Raw genomic sequence first — 27,523 nt, 5'->3', positions numbered from 1 at the left:
AAAAGGGCCGGGGGCAAAGTGTTTTTTTGGCACTGCGTCAAAGGGGGGGCAAGCGATTTTTGGCAGACCATTTTGAAAATTCACCACCCGGGGGTACACTGCACAGCCCGTCATGGTGGAATGATCTGGAATCATGTGTGATGTGGGGGTCCGGGGTTATGGGGCCGGGGGGCTTATTTCAATATAAAATGGATAGGCCTATTAATAGGCTAGTGTAGCTGACACCAGGCTCTCAGGACATTAGGACTAGGGCATTCGATGCGCAAAATGAAAAATATGGGTAGGAGATCACGATTTTCTGGCATTGGGTGAGAGCAAAATGTACACATATGGGGTCACTATTCAGTGAGCTTGAGTGGGAGACGGACCGTTTGGACCCGCAAATAAGCATAAGGGGCATTGGGTCAGACTGGCTCATTTTTTGTAGCTTTTTGCCTATGGGATCTTCAGTGGGTAAGAGCAAAAAAGCTCAAAAAATTAAAAGAAGCCTCGAATACTGAATTTCTAGTTGTAAATGTCTTCAAATGACTTTACTCTTCACAAAAATGAAAGTTGCTGTCAAATTGAAAAATTATGGTCTTTGGGTGACAGGTAGAAAAGCCTAGGCGTAGGCCTACTAGCTCCTACTAGTGACCATGAGCATGTGTCCGAACAAATATCATGGTCTTTGGGTGACAGCAATGCTGAACAACCTACATAAGCGTCACCTTCAAAGTGGTAGTGCCCATCCTACCCCCACCCCTTGTGGGGGGATGAGGCTGTGGGTCACAAGGAAATTTAACAGCTATTGATGCCAGGTACCGTTCTTACGCCATACTTGTGCAATTAAAAATGAGCCCAACCCTAGGGGAAAATAAACGTGAGGCCATAAACCCTGTGCAACTTCGTAAGTGCCAATTAACGGGTCAAAGGTCATTATATAGCGATAATGTAAATAAACACGGGTGCAATTCGTTCGAGAAAAGTGAACTAAAATTAATGTTTTTTTCGCACAATAAAGACATAAATCATGGGAGATTTATCAGTATTGAATGTGTATGAGACTGCAGCCGTTATTGGCAGAGAGGTGGAGGTTGTTATTGCTGAATGTGGCAGCGACGCGATAGCAAGTCTTATGACCCATGTGATCAAGTAAGTTCAACTTCAGTTCAAGTTGATTCATAGTCCGAATAATCAGTCCCAGAACAAATTATTAATTTCTGACATGATCGTGTTCTGGGTCTGAACTGTTTCCATATGAAATCTTGATGGCAAATTGGACAAAAGAAGCACATGGTTCTACTTGACAGTTTTTAATCCCTATTCATGTTACGTGAATCACGCTATTGTGGACCATCTTTCTGATACTTGTGTGTTTGGACAAGCGGAACGGTCTTTTGTCTACCTCTCTGTTTGTAAACAGACGAGGATGTCGAAATTGACATCCTCTCCGAATAGGAAAGTCAGCGTAATAGTACGGCACTAGTTGATTCAGTGTGATTTTATGATCATGATCATCATGAGTAGGCAAACCTCTTTTAAAAGGGCATTTCGTGATCCGCAGCTTCAATTAGGTCTTCATTTTGCCAAAGTTTCTAATTTCTGAGGGGGCCTATCCCCCCGCAGACACCCCCTGGCCGTTATCGCTTCTGCTTTCGACATGTCATGTATTCACTCGGTCGGACATCCGGGAACATTGTCCCCTTCGTCCCCTTTTCACAAGAGCGCGCATGCATAGCAACCAGCTCGAGAAAGGGGAACGTCAGCCCGACCAAGAGAATGCAGCATAATAACTGTACTCCGTTCGGGTCGGAATCCTGCCTGCCAAGGTGAAAGTAGCATCTCCATGCTAGGGACAGGCATAAAAATTTCAAATTAATTCTATTAACATGAATTGTTGTTTATTGGAAGAGAGAACTTCTCAGAAACAATTTGACACCAAAACCAATCTTCTACTGTATTGTTAAGTGAAGTTATGACTGAAATTACTGTCGGAACATTGGGCCATTTTCTCTGATAAGACTTACCATAGGAGTGCATGGGGGACTTGATAATTTTGTGCCCCCTGTCAATTTTTTTGTTTTCAATGTAATTTAATCTAATTTTTGTTGAATATTATGTATGTTATCATTTTCAACACATCTGTGAAATTTTGTATGAAAATTCAAATTTTAAGGTGGTAAAAAGTTTGGTAAAATTTTGCCATTTTTCGGCCATTTTGGGCCCATTTTAGGCAAAAACAATGATTTTTCCCAAGCGATAACAAAAAAGTGCTTTCTCCCAGCAAATAAGTAAACTGGAATTGTTATGTGAAAAGGATGAAAGTTTTTGTCAAACCATGTTTCCCTTTGTCAGAAGATGAATTTTGGGTCAAAATAGAATTTTTCCCAAAAATGCCCCTTTTTGACCCCTTTTTGACCAAAACAGTGATTTTCACCAAGGCATATCTCACAGAAAAAAATATTCAAAAGTGAAGTCAATGTTGCATTCTGCTTCCTAAAGCTTTGAATCTGTTGTCAATGCAAACTAGAGCATCTGAAACAGATTAATTTTGGTTTTATTCATCATTTTCTCCAAAAATGGTGTTTTCAGTGGCACAAAATGGCACAGATTTACATAGGGCTTTATTATCAAGTAAAATAAATAGCGCCCTCACTCAGATGTGCCTGTCCCTATCCATGCGTTCCCGCAGTCGTATCAGAAGTATGCGATTGAATAACTTGGCATTGGCACGCATAAGGCTAAAGTCCGTGTTGGTTGGTTAGGAGAGCGCTATTTCCTTTGGGGATCGCGACTATGATTGAGTGTCGCCATATCTGCGGAGGCTCCTTGCCAGCGAGTATGTCATTCATGATAGGGAGAATGCGTGCTGTAAGTTGAAGAATACCAACAGTGTCTTTAGAGCTGATTTGCGGAGCTCTTCTAGAGTTATCGGGTCTGTGTTCACCTCAGGTGCCTGTGGAAGGCCATCTAAAGGAATAAGGTCGAGGTCAACAGACGGCACATTTAGGAGTCCGCGGAAGTAGTTAGCAGTTTCAATCTTCTTTGCTTCCATAGATTCTGCAGCAACGAAGGTATTTAGACGCTTTTTCCGACCTGTGATTATGTTAGGCACCGGAGTTTCGCGCGATTTAAAACAGCAAAATGCGCGGCCGGTTTTTTATAAAGCGCGAAAATGCGCGAAAATTCAAGTCAAAAAGCGCGAAAATGCGTTTTCCACCACTTTTTGTATCCATTGATGAAGTCACACGCAATTCAAAGTAAATCAAGTATGCCGAATTCTGCACCTATTTCACACGTGCTAGTCCCGATGTTTTTCTCTTGATACATTATGTGAACAATGCAAATTTTATGTGAAAAGCTACTTCTGTACTGTACAATAAACATTTTAATGCATAACTGTACTTTTTTGGCGTCCAAATGTTGTTTTTGTCATGAACTGATTCGTATATCTCGCGTGCGCTCTGTGACTTATATCCTACCCTTCTTCGCTCAATCAATTATGCATATGATTAATGACGTCACTCATACATACGATCGATGTAAAGAATTAACTACCACACATGGCAACACGTCATGGAAAAATCTGACATTTGCATATCACAGAAGGGCTTCCGGGGAGGATATTGTGCTGGTCTGGACTCATGTAAACAGGCGCTGGGCCTGCATCAAATGGAATATTGGTGAATTTACATTGAAAAGTAGTGTTTGGCAAAATTCTCAAAATTCACGATGGACCACCAAAATCGCGATGGACCCCCAAAATCGTGATTGTTTGCGCTTTTTGCGCGATCGCACGAAACTCCGGTGCCTAGATTATGTCAATGGATTTCCAGACGGCCTGGCTACGTCCTGCCTTGTGATGTTGTGAGATTTTGTTGGCCATTTCATGGATTGTTTTCTCCCTCTGCCATGAATATGTCTCCTGCAGCTCAGCTTCCAGATGTGTCAACACTGCTGAAGGGTTTGCTCGACGAGCAGAGAGGAGCTGGTTTCTGGCCCTACAAACCTCCGGATCAGCATCCCACAGACACATCTTCTGGGCAGGGCGACGCTTTGGCAATACATTCTTAGCTGCATATGCGACGGCTTCCGCAAATGGCAAATATTCGGTCTTGTCCAGCTTCCTTAGAGCTTCATGAACAAAACGGTCACACGTATCAGGCTCTTGTAATGCAGACCACAATGGCGGGCGTTCTTTCTTGACGTGTTTTGTTGGCCTCCAAAGTCAAAGACTGAGAGTGCATGTCAGCAGAGTGTGATCAGAGCGGACGCTTTGTTGTCTGATATTGCACACCTTTCGTATTAGACGTGTCCATTTCTCGTCAACAAAGATGTAATCCAGGCGACATTTGCGTTTTCACGGTCCAAAGAATGTCAGCAAGCTGGATTGGCATTGCCACATCACGCCGTTACACTAGATTCGTACTGGTGATGAAATCTTTCACAGCTTCTGAGTGTGGAGTTGCGCGTGTTTTAGCATGATATTGATGTCTGTTCTTTATTGCATGTCCATCAGGGGGCAGGTCATCATTGAGGTCTCCTATAAAAACTGATAGGTTCCGTTTTGGTCTTGATGAGAGGTACTGTCCGATGATGTCAATGCAATCATGCGTTTCCGCGATATCAGCAGCACAAGCGGTTGGCATGTGGCAATTGATGATGTGCATTCTTTTTCCATTCAATTCAACTGTCCTTGTAATGATTCGGTGATGCAAAGGTTCAACGCTTAGCAAAACATTGCCTGGGAGCAACCAGAAAACCTACACCCCCGTGACCTCCATCGCGGGCAGTGGCAAGGTATGCCTTCCATCCAGCACCAACGTCAATGCATGTAATTGGTGTGGTGAGAGTTCTGCGGTGCTCTTGGATTCCAATAATGTCATATTTCTGGTTTTTGGCCAATTTAGCCAGCTCATATAGACGCTAATCTTGTATCAGAGTTCAGGCGTTAAAAGTTCCAATAGTCACAGATGCGGGGGTTGGGGATGGTTTAACCTCACGGCCTGAGTTGGCATGCTCCAGGTCCGATTGGTCAGTAGCTCTGTCAATATAATGTGTATTCCGCGATTTATTTGTAGATCTTGTGCCTATTCCATGCCTGCCAACCGTTCCGATTTAATCGGATTCGTTCCGATTTTTGTGACCTTTGACCTCAAAAATCGGAACGAATCCGATTTTTGAAAATGCAAAAAAAAAAAAAAACATTTTTTTTTTTTTTTTTTTTTTTTTAAGATTTTTTTTTCAAAGTTTTTGCCGACTTTGGAGAACCACTGGACCTATTCTGAAGTGCTAGGATCATAAGTATCATTCACAGTTAATTAAAAAAAAAATTGGAAAAAATTACAAACAAATTACAGTTTGTTATTTTTAATATGCAAACCATTAACCAATATTTACCTCTTCATGTAGCACATGTTATAAATGCATGCAAAACCAATGCATCTATAATATGTGATACATGAAGAGGTAAACACTAGTTAATGGTTTACATATATGTGACTCATCGCCACAACTGAGCCCGGATGTCGCCAATCATCATTTTTGAGATATTCAACCAAAATATTCTGCTTGAAATTAGCTTTAAAATGATGAATATCATGTCTATAGTACTTGACATTTAAGTAGTGAAAAATCAATAAAACAGTCAATAAATCCTTTCTTTCCTATTGTTTATTGTTAAGTTCGATGGAGCATATCTCAATAGTGGCACTGGCGACATCCGGGCTCAGTTGTGGCGAGGAGTCACATATTAAGGATAACAAACTAATTCTTTTGTAATTTTTTTTTTCTAATTTTTTTCAAATTACCTGTGAATGATCTTAGCACTTCAGAATAGGTCCAGTGGTTCTCTAAAGTTGCCACAAACATTGAATTAAAAAAAAAAAATTAGAAAAAAAAAATTTTTTAAATTTTTTCCCAACCTTGAATGTATGTAACTTCTGTTTTCCAAAGTTTTGTTTCCCTTCTTGCTTCACGCTAATCATACACCAACCTTAGTTCCAAAGGTTGGCAAGCATGTGCCGTTCGGGTGAGCGTGTGCTTCAGCGCCCGGATCGCGCACCCTGTACAGATTTTTATTTTTACAATGTTGGCAGGTATGCTCTTCTGGTAGGTTTTACAGCACAAAGGTCAAGTTCTTTCAGTTTCCTATACACAGTAGGAGGTACTCCAGCAGTCTTACATGTCTGTATGTGATGTTATTATGTTTATGGTAGAGACTGAAGTCTTGCTACAGTCGGGCAGGACTACACTAGGGCCCTGAAGTGGATCAGTTCACGAGAGTCAGAAATTATCACAAATAAGATCAGTAACAAAATTGGGTGACTTTTCAGTATTAGCTCAGGCTTCTTAGTAGTGTCCTGCCCCATAGAAACCAATGGTTTAAAACAGAAAAATTGGTGACTTTTCGATTATTTTACCCGCGATTGGGGCTGAAATTTTTTCTGCAACCCTGAAAGATGCTCCCATTGTCCATGATAGTTTGTGGGAGATTTGGATCTGACTATCTTGATGTTGCTATGGTGATGAGTACCTTTCCTTCATGTCCCACTAGTGTTTACTCTCTCTTGAAATTGGGTGCGTCAAATGAAGAATTTCCCCCCAAAATTTGCGCAAGTTTGCCTCAGTAATTCTTCAAATTGACTTGTAATGCAGTTAAAGCAATAATCTATCAGCACAAAAATAGATTCCTATTGAAATATTACTTTTCACTGATCACATTGTCCCCTTTTAATTTAGAGCCAAACAAATGAGGTGAAACCAAGAAAAAATTTGCTATTTCATTCCAGCACCTACAATGTGTGTATTAGCTCACTGATTGTATTACAATGTAGTATGATCTTGATTATTGGCGGAGCTTCACACACCTTGGATGTACAAACAAGATGTAAGACAAATTGTGATATATGCATCAACAGTTTACATGTCAAGACATCAGACGAATAGCGATGTGCACACAGTTTATAAAACGTATGTCACCGATTCAATGCGATGTGTTTAGCCATCACTTGGTCGGCGAACAATTTTAGTGTCAGAGATAGCACTGCAAATCTGCAATCACTTGATTTTTCACTTGCATCTGACAAAAATGAGGAAAGGGTAAAGAAAAACTATATGAATAATATTTACAGAGAGAATGATTTGGCAATTCACTACCGGAATCTGTAATTTAGTGTCGCCTGATTTTGGACCTTCTTGCCGATTCAGCCCCCCAGCCAGGCCTGACCCGATCAAATGTATTTTTCATCGTTAAGTAATTACAGAATGATTGCCAACTGATTGACCACTTGCACATAAACCTTGTAAAATATTTCCAAGAAGTGGCCATTTTATAATTGGGATGGTTCAAATTTGAAAATGTCATAAACAATATTCATTAGGTCTATACTGATTGTAATATTAAATAATAGTGATTGTGTTAAAAACTGTTTAATAAATGAAGAAGAGAACAAGGTAGAAGAAACAAATCAAAAATGTTTTCTGATGTCCATTCTTATGAAAATAATTAATACATTTTCAAAAATTTATTCTCCGTGTGTGTATTTTATGAATGGCTACATTAAAATACATTTCATGAATACTCGGATTAAGAAATGTAAAAACTCAATACCCCTTTTTGTTAGGTTGCCAGAACATAATTCAGATCACAAAAGAATCTTGCTTTTATAATAAAGCAACCAGGCTGCCCTGGATCAGTGGTGTCTTTTGGATCCACCTGATCCTGCACCTCAAAAGTGGTATAGGCCCCACTGCATAAAAGATAATAAGGTACTACTGTGATGTACGGCTCTTTTAAGAGCCACTGAATTTTCAGTAGGAAAGAGGCACTACTAGAACGACTCTTTTCAGAGCCACCATCGCTTTAGTAATAAGGGGCTATGTACTATCTCATTGGGCAGCCCACATGATAATCTGTAAACATGGGATAATAGTTTCTTTTTTCTGAAGAAGTCTGAGTTAATCCTGGTGAAAGCTCAACATTTTATATTTGTCCGATAAGGAGCCGTTGAAACCTTCAATTTGTACCAATTTGTACAATGTGATTTAGCTGAAACACCTGGATTGGCAGGCTGCCCTGGATCTTGCTGTTGATCAACCATGTGGCCATAGAAAATGTTATATTCTCATGATCTCATCATCATCCACACTCAAGACTGCTCATGTGCCACCCTCTTAAGGTTTGGATAAAAAGCATTTCTAGCATGCCTTAAGACTGCATGTATGGATATGATAAACACTACATGCAAAAAATAGCACGCAACTTCAACCCGTTTCAGAAATATTATGGTGCATCAAGAGATGAGTCTGATCCTTTTGCTCTAAAATTAAGAACAGGGAAAATGTGACACAACGTCCAATGGGGGAATAACACAAATGGTATAAACAAAGTTTAAATGTTATGAAAAGACCAAACTTTTCTTTTTCAAGGAATAAAAATAGAGACCAGCCCAGGCTGCAAAGTCACCGACGGCAAAATGCCGTGGGTGCCCTTGACACTTGCCGTGATGCCCCTAAATCTCTAACTTATTCACGGCACCTATAGGCTCACCAGCCTTTTTGGTCTGTAATGAAGTACCGGGTACTGAAAAGAAATTCACTTTGCTGCTGAATTACAATGTGTTGTAGACAAGATATCTTACCCTTCCCAGAATCCTTTGCAACATGATATATCACCTCATTTTCATCAAGTGATTCTCCCAGTACTTTGTACAGGTTCCCTTTGTTTTTATTTTGAAAATTATATACTGGCTAAACATGGATCAATATTCAAGAAATAAACAACATTTTTGCATTGTGCTCAATTCATTGAGGTACATTTCGTCACTATCGACCCATGTTGCACTAGATAGTAAATATCAGTACAGAAAATCGAAAAGGGAGAAATGCATTATGGGAAGTGTAAGATAATGTCTCTGAATGCGTTGTATTCTACACCCTCAGATACCGTACATCATCACGATTATAATGGCTTGTAATAAATTGTAATAATAGAAAATGTTGCACAATAATTTATCATGATGTATGCATTAATATTCATTTTGTTTGTTCTAAGCCAATCTATTCTAGGAATCAAACATCATATCTTCTTGCTGATCACATGTTTTTAAAATCTGCATAAAAAGTTCAAGCCTTTGGTATATATTTGTGAGGGTTAAACTTATTATTGTCATGATCTGAAATTCCAGTACTTACATGTAGTAACTATTGTGACACATTTGAAACTCATTTAAAATTACCCAGCAATCACAAAAATGTTTTAAAACGTCATGTGTTATAAACATGTTTTGGTTTTGGTCAAAACGTTTTAGTAACAATTAAATATTGGGTAATATAAAAGTCATGAAAATTTCTAAAACATAATGGGGTAAAATTATAAAAGAACATTTTTAAAATGTTGTCAAAATGCTATTGTAAAATAATATTTGGCAAACAATTTTGCAAAATATTTTGTCAACGAGTAATCAAATTATGCTTACGCTGTGCATCAAGTATTCTGAATGTTATTAAAATGTTGAATACCCTCTATAACCAGACATTTCAATGTTTTGTTTGAAACATTTGTGTTTGCTGGGTATCTGGATGTAACTAATGTAGCCTGAAGTTATCAGATAATTTGATGTTGTATAATTGCATCATGTCTATGGACTTTGAAACAAGATTCAACAAATACTACCATTGATAACCTAGATTTGGTAGATCACTATTCGTAACACACAGGTAGATTTATTGATTTATTATTATAGATTACACTAGAAAAAGAGCAATTAATTTCAGAATTAAGGTAAAATTTAAAGTATAAAATTTGGCAGGATAGTCTGGTGACAGAAAATAATGTATCACATATCCTTACAAATTTTGTATAAATAAATCAAATCAATAAATAGTACCTTCGCCATAGAGGATGTAAGGGAATTTCCTTCGGTGCCGGAGCTTTGAGGGGCACAATACCAAGAGACACATAATCACACATAGCAGCCAAAAATTAGCCTATTTACATTTTTGGAGGACCCGTTTGGTAGAAATATCATTTTTCAAAAACTAGGGCCCTTAATTTCCATCTACCATGCCAGGGCCATGGTTCTTTTCCCCCCTGTACATTGTATATTGATATATGATTAAGCATCATTAATTTGATCTTGTGCGCTGGTTGGTAATAATGTTTGAATATTTCTATGTTCCAGTGTTTGATGCGTGGGCCTCTTCCCTTGTTTCAAAACAATATAACAAATAACAATTACACCCCTCACCCCCTATAAAAGCATCAACAAAGTGTGTGTACATGAAGCTTCTAGAATAAAATTGTTCAAAATTAATTGATATTTCTGCCTGATGTGTTATTCAGGGGCTTAAGGTGGTACCCCTGGCCAATTTTGTGCCTATTTTTGCACTTTTCTCAAAATTTAAAGTGCATTGGTGACAAGTAAGATATGTATACAGGGGCAAGGACTACAACTACTGCACTGAAAATTTTATTTCAGCCCAGACAACAGTTGTGGAGTTCCCTCTAAAATGAGGGAAAACCAATATTTGATCAATAAATTAATAACTACTTGTCTTGAGCCAATGAAATTCCAGTGTAGTAACTGGATTTCTTGCCCCTATAAAATATATATAACTTTTTTTACCAGTGTTTTATTAGTTTTTGCGAAAAATTTAAAAATAGTCACAAATTTATCAAGGGGTGTAGTACCACCTTAACCCAATGCCTAAGCCAACTCATAATCAAGGTCGGTACCATGGAGGACATGAGTCTTGCCTGGATAAGGATGAATTCCCTGCCAAACCTCCCATCCCTTGTAAAACTTCCCTGTTACGGGATATCCAGATGAGACAGTAGCCAACAGATGCTGAAACAAAGCATGTGTGATAATGCGCTATTAATCTTATTTCCACGAGGACTATTAAATCACAGATTTTGCCAAAGCCTAAAAATATACTTTTAACATGTTCATTTATTCATGCTTGTACATACTTATACAGAGTACTTGAACAACTTGAAGCGCTAGTGACACAAAAAGAACAGGACAAAGTGCTGATTGAGAGACTGGAAGAAGATATTGTATTCCTAAGAAGTGATGGAATCAGAAAGAATGAGGATAACTTGAAACTTCAGACAGTAAGATGATTTGAAATTTGATTCTTTTTTTGGGGGGGGGGGCTAAACTCTAACCCTAATTCAAACTTTAAACCCTAAATAACCTTAGAATTCTTGATAATCCTTATATCAGGCATGAGAATTTTCAGTTTTAAAACTGAATTCAGTTTTTTTAGTCAAAAGTTCCACAATTTTTATTTAATTTCAGCCTGTTTTGGGTACTTTTTGCCCAAATTCACACACATTTTCAGTTTTTTCAGTCTCGTGCCTGTTACATGTGATGTGATCAAGCAAAATCACTCTGAAGTCGGACATATTCAATTTTCAGTTTCTTGTAGGATTGTAAACAGCATTTGCAATGCTACATTTGCAGAAAACCCCATTGAATATGGATAACCAGTTCAAAAGATATGAGCATTTAAAGAGTTTCCAAAACAAAAGGCCTTTGTTTGGCTATATCTCAAAATCAATATTTCCAACTTCCGACTGATTTTGCTTGATCATGTGAAGGTAGAACCAGATAACCGAAATGAAACAGAAAATAATATTTGGAATGTTTTTAATGATTTTCAAGGATATCCAACAGTTGGAGGAGTTAATTAAGAGTGAAGAGATTGACTTGATGAATACGGCTGATAAAATACAGAGGGAGAACCGGCAATTAAAGGAACAGCTTACTGAGAAACATAAACTTGTTGCATCAGAAATGGGTAAGAGACAAGAGATACATAGTATAAAATGCAGCAGATAAAATCAAGGAGGTCCATCAATTAAGGGAAGGGGCATGAACGTTTGGACAGTATTTATTGTGGGACATTAGAGCATATCAAACATATCAAATTGCATTCTGAATACGAAGAATGTCATTCTGATATCAAATAATTTTGATTTTTTGAAATTTGCAATGTAATACACATTTTATGGCAAATCATTGAAAATTGATATTTTTGATATTTAGCAGTACTCGAAGTAAACTTTATAAATCTGATGATTTATACTTAACGTGTATGTAGGTGGGATGAAAAGTCGATGATCAATTGAAAATTTTGACCTTTCGTATTGAAGATATGGATTTTTTTCCCAAAACACCCAAAAAAATAGGTCTTTTTTTTTTTTTAATCCATATCTTCAATATAAAAGGTCAAAATTTTCAATTGATCGTCGGTTTTTTCTCCCAGCTACATACACTTTAAGAATATATCATTAGATTTATAAAATTTGCTTCGAGGACTGTTATATATCAAAAATTTGAAAAATATCAAATTTTTATAATTTGTCATAAAATTTGTATTATAGCGTGATTTTCAAAAAATGAAAATTATTTGATAACAGAAAGATATGCTTCGTATTCAGAATGCAATTTGATATGTCTGAGGTGCTCTCATGTTCTATAAAAATACTGTCGAACCGCTCAAAACGCTCATTCCAGATCCCTTAAAGGAACACCTTACTAAGAAACATAAACTTGTTGCATCAGAAATGGGTAAGAAAAAAAAGATACAAATGCAGCAGATAAAATCCAGAAGAAACATAAACTTGTTGCATCAGAAATGGGTAAGAGCTGGGGATGCAATGCACCCTATGCCAACCTGAATAAAAAGGTCAAATTTTTTCTGCAAAAATAAATCACAATCACAATAAATTATAACGCCTTGAATTATTTCCTTTGTTTCAGTGCAAGAACAAGAAACTATCAAGGTGTTGAATCAAATGAAAGAGACAGTGGACAAACAGAGAGATGATTTGAGGAGGCAAAATGCTGAGCTCAGGGCAAAGACGGAAGAATTGGAAGCTGTGAGTAGAGTTTAGGGTCAAAGTTATGTCATATGTAGGAAGTTACTTCAAGGGTGTGTGAACTGATTTGTAGAAATGTATCACACATCAAGCCTATAATAGTAGCAAATTGAACTGCAAATTCTTTATTTCCTGTGCTAAATTTTCCTGTGCTAAAAATAAAATCATGCCCCAGTCTTAGTCAGTATGAACCTCTGCACATATACATATAATATTTCAATAGTGTTTTTTTTCTCATTTCATGTGCTATAAAAATTGAAAACCTGTGCATAAAATGTTATTGATTTAGTTCTCACTTTGGTCATTTTACAATGTAAGGCATGTGAAATATTTTTCCAGTTTTAGCCATTTCACTAAAAAACTGCACTTGTACTTAAGGGATCTAAAATGAGCGTTTTTTTTTTGTGGGACAAGAGAGCACCTCAGACCTATCGAATTGCATTCTGAATACTGAAGCATGTCTTTCTGATATCAAATAATTTTCATTTTTGAAAATCACAATATAATACAAATTTTATGACAAATTATAAAAATTTGATATTTTTCAAATTTTGATATATAACAGTCCTCGAAGTAAATTATATAAATCTAATGACATATTCTTAAAGTGTATGTAGAAGGGAGGAAAAGCCGACGGTCAATTGAAAATTTTGACCTTTCATATTGAAGATATGGATTTTTTCCCCGAAAAGACCTAATTTTTGTTTGTGTTTTGGGGAAAAAAATCCATATCTTCAATAAGAAAGGTCAAAATGTTCAATTGATCATCGTCTTTTCATCCCACCTACATACACTTTAAGTATAAATCATCAGATTATAAAGTTTACTTCAAGTACTGTTAAATATCAAAAATATCAATTTTTAATGATTTGCCATAAAATGTGTATTAAATTGCGAATTTCAAAAAATCAAAATTATTTGATATCAGAATGACATTCTTCGTATTCAGAATGCAATGCGATATGTCTGATGTGCTCTAATGTCCCACAATAAATACTGTCCAAACGTTCATACCCCAGCCCTTAATATTATTAATATGGTACATTGTTTTAATATTAATTTAGTCAAGGAAGCCAATTATCACATTTATGTTTTCATGTCTTGTGGTGGTTGAGATTTGGGCATTTTCCTGCTCCTCAAATGACACCCTTATATCAAACCTTGGGATCTCCTTTATAGAACCCATTCTTCTTGTGTGTCACCTTTCAATGTTTGAGTGCAAACGCCACTAGATCATGCTCCTCTTTGACCTGCCTCAAGTTCCAAGCCATCCATACATGATTTCCCACAAACCTAATAAATCGGATGAAATTATATTATTTCAGCTCCAGCAACAAGTAGAAAGGTACTTCAAAATCAACTCAGACCTCCATCGCAAAAACCAACTACATCAAGAGTACGCCAAGAACCTCATTCATGAGAAATCCCAGCTTCAATCCCAAATTGCTGGTTTAGAACAAGACCAGACAACGACAGCTAGGGAGCTTGCCAATGCAGAGGTACAAGGACAAGGAGAAGGTGAAGTCACTGCAGACGTCACGGTCAAGGGGAAGGAGACACTGGTGTGCGCTTCAACTTCTTCACGTCAAAGTGAAGGAACAGATGTGGACAGGAAAAATATGCAATGGGTAAAATGTTACTTGATTTAACTATCATAATAATATGACTTAATCTGATTTACTCAATTGATTGATTGCACTAAACAAGTTTAGTGTTATATTGTACATTGCAACAGGTTATTGTATGTACAGAAGTTGGGTTTGTAGTTTAGATCCTGAGATTAGATAGAGAAGACAAAGAAATGAAAATTATACAGAACGTTAACCATATGAACTTTACCAAGTTCCCTTATTCTCGTCACATAAGCTCTAATCAAAGGTTTACAGGGAAAGATTGGCCCAGTATGGCCCAATTAACCTGTACCTAACTATATTTATTTATTTTTGTTTTGTAGGTGAACCTAGAAGGAAAGATGATCATAGACAAGAAGGATCCAAACAGACCCAGATTTACTCTCAAGGAGATGGCACATGTGTTGGAAGAACGAGATAATATTAAGATGAGAATCATGGAATTAGAAGATGAAATAGAAGCGATACAAGGGTATTGGTTTAGTTTATTAATTGATCTTTGATAATTTGTTATTGGGGTTGTAGAGTAGATGTAAGATGTCTTTGATGAGATTTGTGAGACCGCCCACAGTAATCGATTTGCACTCTAGAATTGGAAATATTTCTAATGCTTTTATAGAGAGTATTTTGAAAAGTGTATAATGTGTGAAGGACCTGCTGCTTGGATGGGATGGCACATGTGGATACTTTAAGAAAGAAATTTATATTCCTCATAGTCTGCCCTTCATTGCAAATATATAAGTAAAGGAGAGATATTAAGGATTTTTTAGAGAATTGATGATCGTTGATTTAAATTGTATTTAAAAATCATTTCTGTCATTCCCTGTAAACTTAATAAAGAATTTCTGATAATTGAAAATATTCTCTATCATAAATAATAGAGGCTGAAAGTGACAACAAGTGACAAAAATTATAATTTGCCATGGAACTATGGACATATTTGTGACCCATCACATCAAAACTGACCACCTCGCGGCTGGCTTAGCAGATAATAATGAGAGAAGAAGAGAAAATATTAAGAAAATAAAAAGAAATTTGAGCTTGTTTTGCCTCATAAAACATTTTTATTGTATCTGATTTCAACAAGTAAGCTAAAATACAGCAGTTTAAATCCCCATTTGCATTTCTGCCTGGTTTTTTTCTGTCTGTTTTGATGTGATGGGTCATATTTTATCTGAAATCTGACTGGATGTCATGGCGAACATATACATGTATGGCATGCATGACATGATAACATACAAGCACTGACCTTTCCCTGAAAGGTAACTAGAGCTGCAACTTGCGTAGTTGTGCATCACACCCATCCCAGGTTCAAACCCCATTGTGGTATTCTGTTGGTAAGTCTAAACAGGGTGATTTTACTTTAAATTAACAGTCTCACGCCTCCCTTATACATCATCTCTAGTTTGTGTCACAAAAATATGGGAGACCTGAGCACAATGTCATGTATGTGCAACTTTTTGACTACACATGTACATGATTTTAACATGGATCATGTTTAACAGCCCCTAAAATTAGAAACTTGAAATGTGACTAGTTTTTCAAATCCAAAATGCTTCAAAGTCAGTGTGGCAATGGTGTTCCTTCCTTCCTTATATTCATGTACTCATACTCATATAGTTTTAGACCACATACAATTACCATCATATCTCATCATTTGTTATATTTTACAGCCCCAAAGAGAAATCTCTGGAACTGTCAACACCAGACAAAAAACTAATAGAGAGCACAAGAGAAAGATCTGACTCCTCTGGAATCAAAAGATTGTAAGTATCAAATGTCAAGTGTGTGATAGGGGCAGTTTATAAGCTAATGTTTTGCATATGTTTTTCCTCTACAACCAATAGTCTTTCTCCATTCTTTGGTGCAAATTTCAGCTGAAGATAGGGCTGTCAACTTTTTGGAATTGCTTGGCGTGAGACAGAGGCGTACCGGGATTAGTCGACTCTGGTGTTCATTTTGAACCATGATTATTTGAGCCACGGTGCTCGAGAATGTGAAAAGCAGGGGGGGTAGGAACAACAAATTATTCATGACGATGCGTGAGATTTTACTCATTTTCCAGCTTTTTGCGTGAGATTTACTACCTGGGCGTGAGATTATACTACCTTGGCGTGAGACCGTGAGACTCATGCCCAATGCGTGAGAGTTGACAGCCCTGGCTGAAGATAAGCTTTGTTCTTCTGCAGGTGCATTTCAAGTCTGTCATTCAGTCTGGTCATTGGGAATTTTTATACTCAGTGTTACCAGTCTTCAGGAAATTTCCTGATTTCAGACAATTTTACTTGGATGATCCTGTACAAATGTATAGGCAAAGTACATTTCTTGACACCACTGACTGGCATCTCTGTATACTGGTTACATGAGGGCATGTGTGGTGTTGCCGTAGAGCACATGATTGTGAGATTGTGGGTTTGAGCCCCGCTGTGGCCATGCGTGTTGTGCCCTTGAGTAAGGGCAAAATTGGACTATTTACTGGAAAAATTGACCAAATTTATGAAAAATGCATCCATCTACAAATCCAAAGTTCTTTTATTCTTTAGTTGTGCATTCCACAAGTTGCACTATTAAAATCCACATTTTTGAATCACTGTTTCCTTCACCTTTTCAGTTGAGCTGAAAAGACTAAAAACCATTTTTGGCACCATACTTATAAATGGCCCCTACTTATATAATAGCCCCCTATTCAAAGACTCCTTCCACAGTCAAAGTGTTGAGAAGATCTGTCAAAAATGGTCAAAGCTTAGGTAGGTAGACATTCTTAGCAGTATAATTGTAGCACTTTAATCCTCATCTGGTTAAACTTGTGGCTCAGACTTGTAACAAGTCATGACTCAAGACTTGACTTTTCAAAAATGAAATGACTGGGATTTTAAAAATTGTCCCCATTGAGATTGTACGGTGACTCGAGTATTTGACTCAACTCAACTTGAGCTATTGCTAGATATGACTTGACTCAACCATGAAGTGACTTCACCGTTACAACACTGACTGTGCTAGACATCTTTCATCTTCACATGATATGGTGTGTTGTCATTATAAAGTCTGCACAAAAAGTAACACAGCTGTTATAAATATGCCTATTATAGCTTCAGAACTAATAATTGTTTTCACAATATTTCAACATAGCGAGAAGGATGATTTATTTATGCGCATGTTGATACCCCATTTGGCAAATATGTCATTCAATATTAACAACACGATAGTGCTTTTAAAGAAAACTACTCAAATTTTGCTCAAAAGTTGCAGTTTACAGTGATCAATCGGGTTATTATGCCAACACTGTAGCACGTAAAGCACATCATTATCTTTGCGCTTACTTCAAATCAATACAAATAGCTGCAACTTTTAAATTCGGGTATTTTTCTTTCAAAACACTGCTGTATTGTTAATATTGAACAAATTGGGTATCAAAATTGTGAAAATATTGTGAAAACAATTATTAGTTCTGAAGCTATAAGCATATTTATAACAGCTGCGTTACTTTTTGTGCAGACTTTACATCACAACTTTCAAACTTACAGAGAGTTTACATTCTATAATATATCTATTATGTTGGTATGTCATAATATACAGGGTGTCCCAGAATGATCTATACCGGGAAAGATGGAATTTTTTAGGTATGAAGGGCATGTTAAATGGTCATATTGTTTTACATTTTAAGTTTTACATATATTTAGCTTTCTCAGATTTTTTAGATTTTAAGTATTGGACGTTTCTAGTAGAAGTTATAGAAGATTGCGTAAAAATGGCGAATTCTAAGTTTTGACAACGCAACCTATTTTGAAAATATGTAACATTACTAACCGTTCAGCACAAAGTTATTTGGAAAAAGTTATGCAGGTATTTTAGTTGTACCCTGTTCATATTTCCACTAAATAGCCGATATCTATCTATTCTTATTCAATGGATGCGTCTTGTAAAGAATTCATGTAATTTGATTGGTTTTCTGGTGTATAATATCTCACAATAGTTGATAGTGATATTAGTCAGGGCGCGCGCCGCCACACAACGGCGGCACGCTTGTTGCTCCTCAATGATCACGTGATAATGCGTTCGCGTAACACACGTGCGAGAACTAAGAACGGGATTCGGCGGCTTAGATGTTCGTGATGGTTTCGTTCATTTAAAACAACGGGGATGTCCTCACAAAAGTAACGTTATTTTTGTCTGAAAAAAGGCAGTTTTTCTCGCAAAAATTACATTAAAACTGAATAAGAATGAGAATAAAAGATAGGATTTTGTCTTTTGCCTATCAATATCGTGTCATAATGGATGGGCTGGCCAATATTTTTATCGTAGTGGATACGCCGGCATCCACTAATCCAAATCTTGGCCAGGCCATCCATTATGACATGATATTGGATGGGCAAAAGACAAAATCCTATCATTTATTCTCTAATTATTTATGACGTTACTGAAGCTATCATTATATGGAATTAAGGATTTGCAGCCTAATCCCATTCTCTCTTTGGCGGTAGTTTTAGTTATTGTGGTGTGAGATCCATGTCATTTGAAATGCTTGCAGAGGTCGAACTGGTTGTGGTACAGAAAAGTTGGCTCCTCAATTTATTGTACAGCAACATGGATTTCTTTCAAAAACTTACTGGCAAACCGGCAGCTATGTTGAGACGCAAAGAAGATTCATTAGACGATTTCCATGAGCACGCGTTCCAGTCAAAGGAGCGATAGTGTATAACGTAAAGAAGTTTGACGAGCACAGAACTGTCAGGAATCGGCAGAGTGAAGCTTCAGGTGCTCGTAAGACTGTAAGAACTAGATCGAACATTGCAGCTGTCCGGCAAGCTTTAAGGCGCAACCCTAACAGTAGTTGTCTTGTAAATGCTGTGCCAAACATCCCACGTTCTTAATTTAATCGTATCGTGCCATTTTCAAGGGTATGCGAGTCGTTTGCGCTGAAAATGAAAAGCAGGTTTTTTATCGATTTTACATTATTGCATGCCACGCCAAAACAAATAAAGGTAGCGTGCAGAAATTAGCAGAATAAGTAGGAGACATGTCCAGCAATATAATGCAGTTATCAAAAATAGATACACTGCCCGTCTTCTATTTTTAGTTATTTTTGCAAACACGGTACAAATCATTCTGGGACACCCTGTATAATGTACACTGTACTAAATTTCCCTGCACTTTAACATGAATCACTATAACTGTATTTAACTTTAATCATCACATGTATTCTTACTAAATTCTTGGCATCTAGGAACCACTGAACCCTATCTGCTGCACACTGTACATAGGTGCTGTACTTACACCTACCAATAACTACTGCTCATTAATAAGAAGGGTGTTTCTAGAAACAGGTATTGTAAGAAAGCTAACACGTGCATGTATAATTAAATTTGTGTTCACTGTATTTTTGTTTTGTTTTGCTAATTGGGCTATTCCAGTCGAAATCCTACCCTATGGACGAAGTGACCTTCATCTCCCACACAGGGTGTATGAATTTCAAATGAGTGTTATTTGACCTTTTTCCCATCTGTATATGTCAAGCAACAATGTTGGGACATGGACATAAATGTCTGCATGATCAGTCATCTTAGGCTATTTAATAAAAGGCACTTAATTTAATGCCCACATGACCCATTGGCACCACCATAACAAGACCATCAGGTGATCAGTAGATGTGCTATAATGCTAACAGATATGAACATTTCAGACAAATATCATCAAAATTACTACAAATGTAATCAGCTAATTCATTACACATTGGGGGATTCTGCTTTTCTAGTATGTTTTCAAGAACTAATTTTTGAAAGTTTTCACAGATGGAAAAAAAGTTCTCTATGGATACTCTTACAATAATGCTACAAAGTTGCAAAAAAACAACAAATTTGATAGAAAATTTGGACATGCATCCCACGTTTCCAATTGAAATACACAGGAAGACCACCCGCTGTGCCAGAGGTCACTTTTCCAGACTTCTTGACCACTAGCTATAATGTCAGCACCCATCTGGTCATGTGGGCATTAAATTAAGTGCCTTTTATTTTTTAAATAGCCTAAGGTGACTGATGATGGCCTACTGGAGCCAAACATGCACAAATGCCTGCTTATTGCCTTCACTGAATACCTTATAATTTATAAATGTTTATTGTTCCGTAAATAAATAAATTAGTCCATTGTCCATAATTCATAATTTGCAAAAGTTCTTGTATAAAAAGTATTTTGGTATAAAGATGTTAACAGTTAAACATTATACCTCAATGATCCGAAAAATGGGGGCCAACACATTTAACTGAGATGAGGGCAACCATTTCCTACCCTACAATTATGACCAGTTACTCCACTCCAAAATGCCACCTACAGCAAGTTCCAACAGGAAACAGATGCAGGAGTGGGAGAGTTGATCAGTCAACATCAGGGTTGCCAAACCCGTGATTTGGTAGCCCAATTGGGTGCCTTTTGAAGATTTTCCCCATGACTTCTGACAATTTCCTGTCCCATAGAAACCAATGGTTAAGAAAAAAAAATTGGGCGACTTTTTCAACATTAGCTCATGCGACTTATGATAGTTTCCTGCCCCATAGAAACCAATGGTTAAGAGAAAAATTGGGTGACTTTTTGATTATTTGACCCACAATTCGCTCTGAAATTTTTTGGCAACCCTGGTCAATATGAGAAAGTACTTTGTTGTAGTATATTATGAAACATCATTGTGGTATGTTTAACATCTTAAACAGAAATATTTTTTGGATTTGTGCACAAGTTATAAAGCAAATTATAATGTTTATTGTTATTTGCATGTTTAATATTTGCTTTAAGTGACATTCAAAGATTTATTGTATTTAACCAAGGGGTTGACAGTGATTCGCCGATTCTCCAAATTTGCACGCTACGGTATGCTATACAGAAATTGCCGGGAATCACAAATTTGGTACTAGTATGGGCGCCGCCATCTTGGGAAAAGGGGGTCGACGGTCGCCAGCACCCCGAACGCGCCCAGCAGCTCCCAGCACCATGACTACGCGTAACAGTACGCGTTCCCGACTGTCAATCATCAAGGGTCAATCACCTCGAGTTTGACAACGATATCTGAATAGACTATTGCCAAGTCTTACGTGTAGGCGCGAAATTAAGGTTAATTTTTGTGATTGAAACAGTATTTTTCTTGTATAAATCTTGGCCTGGAGAGTGGGATTGTTGGTCGATTTGATGTATTTAATAAATTAAGTTAATGGATGCGCTAAAAATATTATTAAAAGTATTAAAAACAGCTATTCAACATTTGAAAAAATACGCTGTTGCAGGCTTGAAAAGGTCTAACATTGGTTGCAGCAAGCCGTGATTTTCACGGGTAATTTTATTTCTTGAACGCGGAGCACGGACGCGATGCAGCCGGTAGAAATCGCGGTAGTGTTCCAGGCCTACGCGATGGCAGGGTAATGGCAGCATCCATAGTTTTATTACATTTATCTTCGAGTGACGCTTCCCAATCTTTATTTATTCCCTGATTTAACTTCTTCACAAGTTAATCAATTAGCATGATTAAATCAGTTTTACCATAATATTTCATACTACATGGAAAACAGTGGCATAATCAAATTAATGACCTTATCCTGAGTTTGATTCCCAGGTGGGATCATTTTTCCATTTGTTTCCTTCATTATTTGTGATGGGGAACCTGGTGAAAATTATGTTTATTATATTTCATATTATATCACTCATACATAAATTCTAGACAGTTCATTGGTTGATTACCATTTATCATTTTTACTATCACCCTCTCCATGTGATAGTCTTTACCATCACAGTGTCTGCCGTAGTGCGCCTGCGCCAAGCCGTGCGCTGGCTCTTAGACTCGCCGATTTAGTTATGGGTTGGATCCCAAAATGTGAAGTATATCACGGCAAAACATGGTGTTATGTTGATGAAAACATGTATTTCCTACCTTAAATAGTATTTTAGTAATAGAATTTATGCATGAGTGATATAAAACAAATATTAACTGTCTTAAATTTGTGTAATGGTCGAAATATAATAACTCGGTGAAAGATGTATTGCTCCATTCTACTCGCCGTTCCGGCTCGTGGAATGGAACAATCCATCTTTCACCTCGTGATTATATTTCACCATCACACTCATAGACAGTTAATATTTGTATACTATTTCATAAAACAACAGTAGCACTTCCTTTTTAGCCTTAGCATGATCGATACAACCACAACAATGTCTGTTAGCACACTCATTTGTGGCTTGTTTATTTCAGGAATGATTTCATCTATATGTTTACAATTGTGGATGCAGCAGTGTCAAGTATGGACAAATTGCAGGTTGGCAATCACAAATCTTTGAATGTGTGTTGCAGTTGCATGATAAAAGTGAATGGTTTTAAGCAATTCAAATAAGCATGAGGCTTTTTTCTGCAATTTGTCAAAATAAGTTACTGCTATGCCACCACTAAAATGAAGAGATCACATGCAAAATATGATATCAAAAAACTGCCTTGTGTATTTTTGTTTGTATTTATATTGTTAGTATAATTATATATCACATCAGAAGTACTGCACTGTCTTGCTCTGATTGACAATCATGTCCTTTTAATGAGCGACATTGGCCGGATTTTAATGAACATCCCTCTGTGCCAATCACTTCTATGACGCGTAATCGAATCGGCTAATCAGATTACCGGTTTGTTGTTATGATTGTCAGACGGTTGAATTGGCCAATCAGAACCCCACTTGTGTGTTTATGCTGTGTACGCTGTATTCCAGTTGAAATTTCCTTAAGGAAGACATGACCTTAATCTTTCTCAAAGGGAGTTTGAATTTCAAATGAGGTTACTTGACTGGGTAACTATTTGAAATATACACCCCTGTATCTCTTCCATAGGGAGTGTGTGTACACAGTATAAACATGCACAGAGGATGTTTAAAGACATTCCCATAACCCAATGGGGTTTCTGACCTTGGTATATCTGAAATTGTACACATGTGACACAGTTGACCATTACCTTGCATTGGGATTGTGTGCAAATATCTGGTATTTTTATCCTTGTATTTAACATTCAAAACATTAAGACTTATGAATTCTGACTGATTCAATCGTCTGACAATCATACCAACAGGCCGGTAATCTGATTGCCCGATTACGCATCAAAGAAGCGATCAGCGCAGAGGTATTTTGGAAGTATAACTAACTGACATTCCTCATGAAATAATCTAGTGAATTAAGACAATATTTAGATTGTTTTTGTTGTTGGAAGGGATTCAATCTTGTTTCACCGTTGTTCATCACCGTTTAACAACTCGCGTCTGAGGCAGTAATGGGCCCTCACGAAGTCAACTATGCTGGTGATGTGGACGCATCATTGTTAAATGGTGTTGAACCAGGGGTAGCATTAAGCCCCGAAAGTCGGGGGTTGATTTTCCGTGTTTTTCACTCCCGAGCTTGCAGAAAATCCAAATACATGGGGTGAAAATTAAATCTCGGGGGTGAAAAATATTTTGCAGTGTAGTCAGAGGTAGGAGTAAGGTCCAAAAGTAGAGGGTCAGAGTTCACCCCCGAGCTTGCACATATTCCCAATATAGAGGGTGAAAAATTCATATTTTTTTAAATTTAGGGTGTCATTCAACCCCGATTGGGGGTTAATGCTACCCCTGTGTTGAACAACGGTGAAACATGATTGAATCCCCAAAGTTTATTATTTGTGTTTTTATGCAAATGTTACCTTCTTATCGTTTGTTCAATGTAATTTAGCCTCTGGGCTGTGATTTTGTACTAATATGCAGTCAAGTTAGCTCATATGGTAAGGCCCTAGACTTTGGTGTATGGTGATATGAGTTCACACCCCTGCAGTATCATTACTCTGTTCTCATGGAACAGTTCCCCTGGACAAGGAACTAACTGCTAATTGTCAAGGTCAACCTGTACGAAACTGGGGAAGCTGATCCTGGCTGTGATAATTATAATGTAGCCTGATTAAAGTTTTGTGTCTGTATGATGGAGCTGCATCAATCAACGATCTAAAAGAGTGCGTCTATTTATATGGCTACAGTATACAGTGAATTCCTGTAAAGTGTGCTAGGCTTGTTGGTTTATGCCTGTGCATAGTGCACTGTTTGTCTTTCTTTGTTTTTTGTTCCTTGTTTTTGTAACCTGTATAATATCATCTAAGTTGTTGAGTTTAGTTTCAGCTTAAGCACCAGGGTACTAATTAGGTCAAATACAGTATATCACATTTCAGCCTGTTTCTAAAAAGTATCATGTTTTTGTTTCTTTTACAGCTTTAGTGGCATCTTGAAGAAACTCTCTCCACAGAAGAAACCAAGTCCAGGCTACCAAGATGGCAAATGGGAGGTCCTTGACCCCACAAACCATGACCTAATCATTTCAACAGAGGCAGATTGTTACGAGACAAGTACGCCCTCTGGAAGGCTGTCAGCCATCAACGATCTTGAAGTAGAAGACGCAGAGGAGGTCCGCATGGAACTTTTCCCAGACAAAACGGCTCCATTGTTAGCGGACAGTGGTTTACGCAAAGATTCAGATCCGGAATATTTCACAAACGCAGCGTCGCGCCAAAGAAAGCGCTTATCTTTAGGAGACATTAACGGTGAGAATGATGAATGTAAAAATGGTGTAAAGGCCCATGAGGAGGAAGATAGAACTGAAAATCTTCCCGGAAATCAGACTCAAGGTGCTATTGCAGCTGCTGCATTCAGTGCTGCGGTCGTGGCATCTAATATTATTGATGTGAATGGTAACGATGATAAAGCCTCATCAAGTAGTGAGACAAGACCACACGGATGTAATGACAATGAGGAGGAAGATGGTGGTAACCAAGGTAACAAATGACTAGGATATGTAAAGAAGTGTTGTGTCAAGACTGTGCATGATGTTACTTATTTTGGACAGATGACGTTTGGTGACGTTCTTGGCAGGTATAACCAGATTGTTTAATTGAAGACGGGGGGGGGGGGCTACTCAAGTTTGGTTTGGGTAGAGATCTGGCTAATTGGGGAATTTGAAAGTGGACCCATATTTATGTCAATTTTCCAAATAAATTGGACCCATTTTTATACCTGAGGCCCAAATGTTTAATATAAAATTGGATCAATTTGAGTCCATATTTATTGGCCTCATTATGGACTCAATAATATTTTAAAACTCATAGCGAGACCAATAAATATTGAGTGTAAAGCATCCAATTTTATCATTATCATGTTTTAGGTCCAATATTTGTACACACTTGGATTTATCAAAACATAATAGTAGCCAAATGTGGGTTCCAGTTAGTTGACTAACTTATAAAGATTACCAAAATTGACGTAAAAAAGGGGCCATTGTTATACCAGAGGCCCGAAAAATGAGACCCTTATTTGTGGCATGTTCATTCTTCGCATGGTCATTTGTGCCCCCCCCCCTCATTTGTGATCCCCAGGAAGGATTGAAAAACTGAAATACTGTAACACATTATTGAACTTCCTTTGTTTTAAAAGTGATTAAAAGTGATGAACCGATCCAATCAGTCATTTCTGAATTGGTTTGATTTTGGGCTCATTTTATCGATCTAATGAACTGATTAATAATTATTTTCGAGCAAAATAACAGTATTTAGCTAACACATCAAAATTTGATGTTGGTGGTTTAAACTGGCTTTTGACAAGTTGACAATCGCCGATTATAAAGGGCACCCTTCTCTTTCTCAAGGAGTGTAGAACGTGTCATGTTTGGTATTGTACAGATTGGATCAGCCAATTTACAACCAAAATGATTCAGATCTATTGTAGATTGGATTGTCATCACTGGTATTAAAATCACTAAAATTTTGTACAAACTGCAGATTACCTACAGTCCCACATCACCTGCTTCTGTGATTGCTTTGTCAGCAAAATTCAATGCAGTTACTTTTGTCAGGTCAACACTGAAATAATTTTTAATAAGTGTAATGTATATGTATGTATGTTTGTTTTATTGTTAGTCTTCATGCCTCAAAAATGTGTGTAATATGAAGAAATTCTTCCTCCTAAATCTTCCTATTTTGCTACTAAAAAATCATGCAATTGTCAGCAAGTATCAATGCGAATCAAAATGTTATTATAAAGTGGTGCCTAATTTATTACAAGTCTAACTACCCCTAGGGGGGCCACATGACATTGACAAGGGGTTGTCATCTGTGAACATGGACTTTCAAGCAGTGTAGACATGTCAAAGCATTGCTCTGAAAATGCACCCCGGAACAAGTATGGCAAGTGTTATATATAGGCCTATATCCTAAACCAGTATTGGCATTATTTTACTCTTAAAGTAAGTAAATTATCCATTCTTTCAACTCTTAACTATACATTAGGCTATTCCAGTTGAAATCTATATACCTCCTGTAGAAGAAATGCCAAGTCTCCCACAAACATGACAAAGGGGTGTAGATTTCAAATGGAGTCACCATCCGGTAACCCCATTTGAAATTCACACTCCCTGTGTAGAAGATTAAGGGCATGTTTTCCATGGGGGGTGTAGGGATTTCAACTGTAATAGCCCATTATGGCCTGGTTTGAGACACAAATCCATGATTATACAACTGGAAAAACTCATAAGGTCAGAAAATGTATTTGATTTCATAAAACTTTTTTCTCCAAGGATTCTTAATATGTATGGTCATGAGCAAGAATTCTCTCAAATCTGCTTGTTTTAGATATGCTATTTGCATTACATACATGCTTTGATCTTGAAAATCACCCTTTTTTATGTCGATCTGTGTTCATGGATGATGCCCACTAGTCAATAGCCAGTGGCCCCCTGGGCTAACTATGACGATAACAGTACAGAACTAGTGATCAGTGCATTGTATATTTTGTGGTCAGATATGTAAATATAGATGTAATAAATTATATCATATACATGTTTTTATTTGATTTAACCAGTGGTAACCACAATCTTTGAAAACAGTTCTTGGAACACTTGGAACACTCTGTCGAAATTCTGTACAGCATTTCTTATGATCATGGAAATGATGTATATTGTGTTTGGGAACAAACATGACATCTAAAACAATGAGTTA

At 37.3% G+C, this 27,523-nt stretch overlaps 1 protein-coding gene across 1 annotated transcript; it reads left to right on the top strand.

Moving 5' to 3' along the window:
• The first annotated feature begins 858 nt into the window (after positions 1 to 858).
• LOC140163904 (RILP-like protein 1) lies at positions 859 to 25,529 on the top strand. Its single transcript, XM_072187211.1, has 8 exons — positions 859 to 1,131; positions 10,963 to 11,098; positions 11,652 to 11,787; positions 12,753 to 12,871; positions 14,197 to 14,499; positions 14,826 to 14,974; positions 16,176 to 16,268; positions 24,750 to 25,529. Exons 1-8 carry the CDS (start codon positions 1,010 to 1,012, stop codon positions 25,318 to 25,320), a joined length of 1,629 nt encoding a protein of 542 aa, XP_072043312.1. The 5' UTR covers positions 859 to 1,009; the 3' UTR covers positions 25,321 to 25,529.
• The last annotated feature ends 1,994 nt before the right edge of the window (positions 25,530 to 27,523 follow it).

Source organism: Amphiura filiformis, chromosome 11 (assembly GCF_039555335.1).
Source record: "Amphiura filiformis chromosome 11, Afil_fr2py, whole genome shotgun sequence".
Taxonomy (NCBI): Eukaryota; Metazoa; Echinodermata; class Ophiuroidea; order Amphilepidida; family Amphiuridae; genus Amphiura; species Amphiura filiformis.
This window is presented reverse-complemented; position numbering and strand designations above follow the sequence as displayed.